Source organism: Magnolia sinica, chromosome 18 (assembly GCF_029962835.1).
Source record: "Magnolia sinica isolate HGM2019 chromosome 18, MsV1, whole genome shotgun sequence".
Lineage (NCBI taxonomy): Eukaryota > Viridiplantae > Streptophyta > Magnoliopsida > Magnoliales > Magnoliaceae > Magnolia > Magnolia sinica.
The window spans coordinates 65,871,367-65,880,507 of NC_080590.1; the positions used below are offsets into that span (position 1 = coordinate 65,871,367).

Here is a 9,141-nt window from a genome sequence, read left to right on the forward strand (position 1 = left end):
ACTTTTTCTGAAATAAGACCGTTGGATATTTTTCAATTTTAACCGTTCTATAAATATCAAGATATTTAATTGTTACATAAATAAATGTGAGTAATTTTTTGTACACGGCACATCTAATCTAATACCCATAATTTGGAAGGTTTTGTTTAAATTAATTGTATTCCAAGTATGCAATTTCTCAATAATTTCTAATTGCCTGCGTGTCATCCATCACGGTCTGCCAGAGCATCAAAGTATTTCTCGGACGCCCTTTCTCACAAAATAAATACTAGAGCGATTTGCGCGTGTAGAATCAGTTGGGTTGAATTGCGACCAATGCGCAAACATGTCACATATGTGTTGAATCCTGGCCTTTCATTAGATATTCCTCACTGTTGAACTAATATGATCTAAAATTCACAGTTCTCTGCTATGTAATTGTGCTACACATATATGAGAAAAAAATGAATGCCTGGGAAACAAGATAACCAGTGGAGGTCATCCATTAATACACGAGGGGTACAAATGATCAACGATCCAGTCTGATTATTAGGATGTCGTGTTTTCACAAGAGGCTGCACCCAATAAATGGACCCGATCATTTGTACGTGATTCAAATTCTGCACGTGCGTCGAAAATTCGTACTTCAATTTTCACTATAACGTCTCTTCTCACTATAACGTCTTCCTATGCACCACACTCGCCTCGCCAACCCTTCACGAGACTAACGTGCACACTACTCTTCATAACACCCCTTTCCCGCCACCACCCTCCCCATTTGCTGATCCCCACACGCTCAACACCTATCTGCCCGTCGATATGGACTCGCATGGCGATGAAACGTCCGAGAAGACGTGGGACCCACGTCAAGGGCCCACTAAGAATGGGCTCCATGTGGACACCAGTGGTAAGCGTGCGGCACGGCCCAGAGACGAGCCAGGCGGTGCGGGCCCACCACCAACGGTGGGGAGTGTGCCATGTGGTGCGTGTAAGTTCTTACGACGTAAGTGCATTAGTGGGTGCATCTTTGCGCCTCACTTTGGGTCGGATCAGGGTGCAGCCCGGTTTGCAGCAGTGCACAAGGTATTCGGTGCTAGCAATGTTTCCAAGCTATTACTGCACATACCGGCCAACCGACGGCACGATACGGTCGTTACCATATCTTATGAGGCACAGGCGCGGCTTTCTGACCCTGTTTATGGATGTGTCTCCACCATACTTGCCCTACAACAACAGGTTCTTCCACCATTTCTCTTTTCTTTTTTTCTTTTTCTTTATTTATTTATTTATTTATTTTTTAAAAAAAATAAAATTTGAAGGGTCCGGTTGGGGATGTGCCCTACCATCATGTATTTTCAAAACTCATTTTATCTATCAGTTGAGTGATCTAATTTTTGGCTAGGATTGAAAAATCAGTTCCATTAATCATAGTTCAAGTGGACCGCATAATTGAAAATAATATACAAGGGTGACACTCACCCTACAAACTGTTTATATTGATGTGGCCCACCTAAATAAGGAATGAGCTTGGTTTTCGGATCCTATGCCTAAATTCTTGTGTCATGTAATAGTTTAATCAGATTTCACATAACCATCATGGTCGGCCCAATAAAAATCAACGATACACATCACTTTCTTAAATGCTTTTTTAATTTAGTTCACCTCAATGGCTGATATTTAAGCTGTGCGCCTAACATGATTAGACATTTGGTGGATAAGGTGAATTTCACCTAAATATGATGGGGGAAGTTGGCAAAAGACGTCTCTCTCTCTCTCTCTCTCTCTCTCTCTCTCTCTCTCTCTCGGCTAATGTGTTAAACGTAATGGATGGTCTAGATCTGTCAATTGAGCATGTCTAAACCTAATGGATGGTCTAGATCTATCAATCGAGCATGTCTAACTGTTTCAATACAAATAGGAGCACCATAACTTATGGTGCTCTGAGAATACTGAAGCATTTCTCTACGAATATATATATATATATATATATATATATATATATATATATAGAGAGAGAGAGAGAGAGAGAGAGAGAGAGAGAGAGAGGAACGCTCAGCTATGTACCAGTTCGCATGTCATTACGTGCGAACCTTCCTATCAACCGTTAGATAAGGTAGGCGGTCTGGATGAAGGCGCTCTTAGCGCGAGCTTTAAAAAGCGCGTTTTCTTCTTTCGCATGCCTCTTCATCCACCCTCCGAAAGATGCGGTGAAAGCCTATTCACATAAAATTCTTCCGCTGGGATGCTAGGTGGGTTCCACCAAGATGTTAATGATAAATCTACACCGTTCATATATTTTTTAAAATAATTTTTTTGCTATGAACCCAAAACTGAGGTAGGTCATATTCTCAAGTGGGCCACACAGTATAACTTCACGATCCATGCCCATGCGCATCATATGTATGCTTGATATGAGGAGTGATTGATCATAGCACATGCCATTAGGCAGATTATTATGGGATTCCTTGATAAGAGGAGTTGTCCACATGAGCGCACGGTACGCGTAGGATTGCTGCATGACTAGATAGTGTGATTTATGCATCTCATATTTGTGTGATATGATTTCTATATGCCCTAGCGACATCAGGGCCATAGCCTCCACAAGCATATCTTGGATGCCAGGATTGGATACCGAAAATATAGTTACTAGCATCAGGGCTCCATAGATGTCCCTGGGTGAAAATACCTAAACCCGATGGTACTAGATGATGACTCAAATGTCGAGACCGAGTGAATATATAAGTGCACGAGGGCCGAATACCAGGAGGCTGTGTCTCCCACTATGTCGTGGTCGGTTGGAAGGGGGTGTGGCCTTACCCGCCCGAGAGTAGGGGGAATTACTAGGCTGAGTCTGACCAGCTTGTAAATGGGTCCGCTATTGGTATGCCGGATAGGTATTGGCAGGCTATTGGTCAGGTGGATAGTGATGTTTCCTACACTCACTTAGACTGCGTGCCTGAAGAAGGGGTAATGCCATTTGGAGTGTACTAGACCCCGATGATTATCCAGATGGAGAACTATACTTATACTTGATGCTCTAGTGATGAGTTGCATTGATATGTGGATTCAGATGAGGATTGGTATGCTTGAGTTGCATCTCGCATCGTATGGCCGACATTATTCATGTCTTGCATCGCATGGCCTTGGTATGGCTGACATCATTCATGTCTTGCATCACATGGCCTTGATATGACTGATAGTATTCATGCCTTGCATTACATAGCCTTGGTATGGTTGATTGCATTCATGGACTTACTAGTATATTCTGCATTACTCCGATATTGCATTCTGAGCACGGTTATATTCCGTAAAACAAGCATACATATGAACCTCTGTGGTGATGTGGATTTCCTGCGAAAGCCTTTGGCAGGAAGTTCCTGGGCAAGGATGCTGGGTGGGGCCCACCACCATGTTTTTAGAAAATATACTCCGTTCATCCGTTTTGCAAGCTAATTTTAGAACAAGTGACAAAAAATGAGGTGGATCCAAGACTCGACTAGGCCACACGAGAGGAAACAGTATGGTTTTAGTGAGAACCGTTAAAACATTTTTATGACCACAAAAGCTTTTTTTTCAGGATAAATTTTCTATATTTTCACTTCATCCCTATGTTAATGACCTTATAAATGGTTTTGATGACATATAAACATCAAGGCAGAGCCCAGGAAGGTTTTAACAGTAGGTATTTCTTTCTCCAATTTTCCCTCTCATGTGGCCCACTTTAGTTTTGGATCCACCTCATTTTTGGTCGATTTTCCTAAAATGAGCTCGACAAACGGATGAACAGAGTATATTTTGTAAAAACATGGTGGTGGGCCCCACCCAGCATCCTTGTGTAGGAACTTCTTGCGAAAGGCTTTCACGGGAAATCAAATCTGCCCCTAATGACGCACGCAATTTACAAAGTTCGTTGAAAATATAGGTGAGGCCAACCATGATGTTTTTGAGAAATTTACCCCATCCATCCATTTTTCCTTATCATTTCAAGGCATTATTCCAAAACTGAGGCAGATCCAAATCTCAAGTGGACCACACCAAAGGAAGTAGCAGTGATAATGATTCTCACCGTTAAATATTTTTTTAGGACCCATCATGATATTTATTTGACATCCAACCTGTAGATTAGGTCATGCAGACCTAGATGATGGAAAAAAAAAAAAAAAAAAAACAAATATCAGCTTGATCCAAAATTTTGGTAGCGCCAGGAAGTTTTTAATGGTGAGAGTTCAATCAACACTGTGTGGCCCACTTGAGAATTTGACTTACCTTAGTTTTGGGTTCATACCATAAAATTATTTTTAAAAATGTATGGATGGTGTGGATTTATCATTAAGATCTTGGTGGGACCCACCTAGCATTCCAGCAGAAGAATTTTATGTGAATAGGCTTTCGTTGCATCCTTTGGAGAGTGGGTGAAGAGGCGTGCGAGAGAAGAAAACTCGCTTTTTTAAGCTCGCGCTAAGAGCGCCTTTATCCAGACCGTCTACCTTATCCGACGGTTGAGATGAAGGTTCGCACGTATTGACGTGCGAACCGAGCATTCCCCTCTCTCTCTCTCTCTCTCTCTCTCTCTCTCTCTCTCTCTCTATATATATATATATATATATATATATATCTCGTGGAGAAATGATCCAGTGCTTCCAAACCACAAGGTATAGTGCTATAATTAAATTTGGAAACATGGAAAGTTCTATCACTTGATCTGTACCTTCCATTCAATCAAGCTAATAATCATGGCTCACTGGGCAAAAGAAATAAATAAAATCATGCTGATTGGATGATTCACCATTCTATATCTATGCCCTTTTACCCTGTAGACCAGAAGGATGGTTTGGACCTAAAGGACGGTCCTGATCAATGGATTGGGACCATCCACATTTCTGACAGCACTGGATAGAGTACGGTGGGACTGGGTGCGAAGATTTCACCTATTGGGCGACAGTGTGGCTTGTAATATCATGGCTAAATAAAATGGGCAATAATACATGATCAACGAACCAAAAGTCCCTTTTATGGTTAGGACCAGCCGATCAATGCAGATCTTTCGATATGGCCACTTATAACGGGGCCCGCTGGATAAACGGTTTCGACCGTCGAGGGTCGGTCTGATCTATATTGTCTTAGCGGGTCTCATCTGTTTTAGCATGACATTCAAATATCTATTGCTTTTCTTAACGCCGTCCATTTGTTTTTCCAGGTCATTTTAGGGCTGAGGCAAAAATTGAAGAATATGTACGTTTCACATAGACCACACATCACACAAGAAACAGCATAGGGATAATGACATCCACCGATTGAAACCTTCCTAGGGTCCACAGTGATGTTTATTTGTCATCCAACCTATTCATAATGTCACAAATATATGGATGGAGGGAAACCACAAGTATCAGCTTGATCCAAAGTTTTGTGGCCCAAAAAAATTTCAATGGTGAGGATTTAATTCACAATGTTTTCCTGTACTGTGGCCCACTTGAGCATTCAATATGCTTTAATTTTGGGCTAATGCCCTAAAATTAGCTGGAAAAACGGATGGACAGTGTTGATAAGGCACATACATCACGTTGGGTCCAACAGAGTTTACTCAGCAGCTTACCGAGTACCCAATCCCCTTGCAATAAACGCGTGCCTATGTGTCACTGTATAGGACATCCGAGCCATGCTTTAGGTGAATCCCACCGTGAAGATCATCTGGGACAGAAATTAGGGCGGTCCATTAATTAAGAAGGCCAGACTAGTACATTGAATCAGATCATTGAATTAGGGCGGTCCATGATCAACCAGCCATGCTTTCTTTGGGTGGCCAGCATGATGGAGGAACCAACCTGATTTGTGTACAAGGTAGTCTTCATGGTGAGCTCATCTTATGCATCTTTAGATGTACTACTCATGTGCCACGTTGGCACGTGGGACATGTCATATATATATATATATATATATATATATATATATATATATATATATATATATATATATATATATATATATATATAATACAACTCGTTGCGGGTGATCATTTCTCTGTCTTAATTACAAGTACGCATGAGAATTATTACGTACAACCATAGTACTCTAGGGTTACCATGAAGATCACATCCGCACATCAGGTAGTGACACTTGTACATTGGGGTCGATCGCCCACTGATGAGTGGATTAGTTGATTTTCATTTCAGTTGTTCCTACCGATGAGACCCGCATTTGTATGTCGAATGTTGAAGGCATTTGAGCCGTGCCAAAAAGACACAGCAATGATAAAAATCAGAAGGCCTAAAAGTCAAAACTGATTCACTCGTCATGTGGATCAGCCCTGTACACTGAGTAAGATCATAGGCCATCATTGATTTCAATGGTGTGCCTCACCCCATTTGTGGATTATCTTGATTTTTGACCCACAGTGATCTTCACGGTAGGCCTCCTAATTCTGTTTTTACATATCGGATCTTCTACAGATGTAATACATTGGCCGGGGCAAACTCGGAAACATGGTGAGATTACAATCTTATGGATGTATGCAGTACCAAAGACTCCGTTTTCTTGTACATACGCATCAACTTATATTAACGTTTTTAGATTAATACAATTTTTTCAATTAATATGTTCGGGAAAACGTCCATGCATATGGAATACCTGAATCATGTGGATCCAACATTGTGCATGTGTGTGTGTATATCTTGAAAGACAAAATTTATTGAAAGATACGGGAAATGGCACCATGAGGTTGATCTTATGGAAAGTCCCATAAGGTGGAGCTGTGTGGGCCCCACCATGATATCTGTCGAACATCTATCCCACCTGTCAGATGCACCAATATTCTATTGTGGGCCATGAGCTTAAAAATCAAGTCAATCTATGACTTGAGTGGGCCACACCATGTACAAAAGTTGAGAGGGGTTAATGTCTCATTAAAACATTCATAATTATTTATTGGGCCCACCGGCATATGATTCACAAATCCAGACCATCCATTGTATTTGTCCCAGTTGGATGAGGGGTCAAATCAAGTTTCAGCCACATAGAAAACTCAGGAACTCAGGTGTGCCCAATTTAGTAGCTTCCCCCCTTTTCCCTCACCCTAAAATTTCCTTTCCGCTTAAGCTTCCGGGTCGAGGGTGCGATGATTTTCCCAAAAAGAGCCTTGTCTCTTACAAAATCACAATTAACTTGAATATATTTGATTCAGTCGTGGAAAACCAGATTTGCAGCAATAATGCCAGGCACTTTGATTATTACAAAGCATAGTCAAGGGCCTTGATAAGCTTCTATCTCACTCCTAAGGAGTTTCATCCAAGTTAGTTCACATGCAGCAGTTGCCCTTTCTGCGGTGTGCTCTGTTTACTATTATTTTGGCTTTGGACAGTGATAGTGCCTTCTTGTGGAGCAGTGCATTTTGACTCTTAAGTTCTTGGTGATGATCAATGGGCAGCTGAGGGGTTGTTATTTTGACAGCTATAAAGGCCTGAGGCAGGGAGACCCAACAAATGCATGGTGTTGATGTTCGACACACATCATAGTGGCCCACACAGCTCGACCACATACCTGCCTTCACAATTATTTATTTATTTATTTATTTTTGTTAATTATCAATTTTCAGGTGATGTCATTGCAAACGGAGCTCTCGATCGTGCAGACGCAACTGATAAACAGCAGGTTTATGGTTGCAAACGCATTACAAAGTTCTCAGCAGCAACACATTGCAGTGTTGCAACCGGCGTATTCGAACAACTCCTCGGCGTCGACTAACCTTAACAATCTAAGCAACTTCCCCTCAAATTTTGACATTGTCGAAGCAGTGCCATCTTCCCGAAGCTTTGATCCGCTGCAACTCTCTCGGCCATCTCAGGAAGAGGATGACGACGAGGAAGAAAGCCAGAACCCCGTTGTTTTCGTGGAAGAGATCCTTCAGAGAAAATAGATATTTCCTCATGATATTGTTTCACTGGTTTAAGGAAACTGACCTTCCATACATATGCCATTTTATATTAAGAAAACTCATTTGTAATGTTCTATGTTTCTACGTAGATATTATTTATCTTGTGGGCCCTCCATGATCAGTGGATGTGGTCGTTGAAATGCCTGGATGAAAGTATGATCGGACATCATTTCAGCATTAACCTTTCTTGTTGTTGGTTTATTTTGTCACTCTTGACTTGTCATGAGCAGAACAGGATCTCTGTTCTCTTAGAAGCGTGGACCTCATGTAACCATCACATGAGGTTGAGCTGTGTGGGTCCCATGTGGTGTGTGTTGGACATCCTGACGCAGGGAGGGACGTGATGAGGTCGATCATCATCTTCCTCAAGGGTTGTCTACTCTTATGTAGAGTGGGTCGCGGACACTTTCATGGCCAAGATGGATAAGAGAAGGCCCCATGGGAGGCAAAAGTGATAATAAGGACTTTCATAACTCTAAAGTACGCATATCTTGCAAATTAGAATGAATTATTCGACGTACCATATATGATTTTGGGATAGGAGAAGCTACTTTAGCCAATCAACCCTGCTGGGTTGCCCATGCCAGATTTGTGAGATTCCATTAGATCAACGGTCAAAAGTCCATTTTAATTTCATTTTTATTATTTATAATAAGTTTTAGTTCGATCATAACTCTTGGTTCTTTGGGCTTTAGGAGTCGTGCCCAACATGAAAAGGGCTTAGAAAATTTAGGAGAATAACGTGGTGAGGCCAAATTGGACCCTTACTATTTTTTATTTTTTATTTTACTGAAAACCAAGAAGTCTAGTAGGAATCCCGTATATAAATAGTAAGTTTACTATTTATAGTAAGTCACATTTTTAGGGAGTTTGAGTTTGAAAACTCTGTCCTAAGTTTGAGCTCACTATTTAAAGGATTGTAATTTCATTTATTTTTATATCATCGATCAATTTATTTCAAATTATTAAAAATTAATTCTATTTTTTCCCTCATGGATTCGAAAAATTATTTCTATTTTCTTCCCTCGTAGATTTAAGGAATCTCTATGAAGAGTTCAAAGAAGCCTCGTGGATTCAGAGTAGTTATCCTTGAGGAAGACGATGATCAACCTTATCACGTCCTTACTTGCTTCAATTGGTATCAGAGCGAGCACTTCCCTCGAGATGATGGAAACTAACGATGGCATGTATCAAAATAATATGGATGGTGATTTAGGAATTTATTATCTTTTGGG

At 40.9% G+C, this 9,141-nt stretch overlaps 1 protein-coding gene across 1 annotated transcript; it reads left to right on the plus strand.

The window, feature by feature from the left end:
- The first annotated feature begins 682 nt into the window (after positions 1–682).
- On the plus strand, positions 683–8,235 carry LOC131232832 (LOB domain-containing protein 20). The gene is made up of 2 exons (XM_058229321.1): positions 683–1,215; positions 7,568–8,235. The coding sequence occupies exons 1-2, from the start codon at positions 799–801 to the stop codon at positions 7,886–7,888; spliced, it is 738 nt and encodes a 245-aa protein (XP_058085304.1). The 5' UTR covers positions 683–798; the 3' UTR covers positions 7,889–8,235.
- Positions 8,236–9,141: the final 906 nt, after the last annotated feature.

Bases quoted from the DNA above. Each gene is read 5' to 3' on its own strand.
- LOC131232832 (XM_058229321.1), top strand. From the start codon at position 799: ATGGACTCGCATGGCGATGAAACGTCCGAGAAGACGTGGGACCCACGT. The intron at 1,216-7,567 runs GTTCTTCCACCA...ATCAATTTTCAG, and splicing joins TACTTGCCCTACAACAACAG to GTGATGTCATTGCAAACGGA.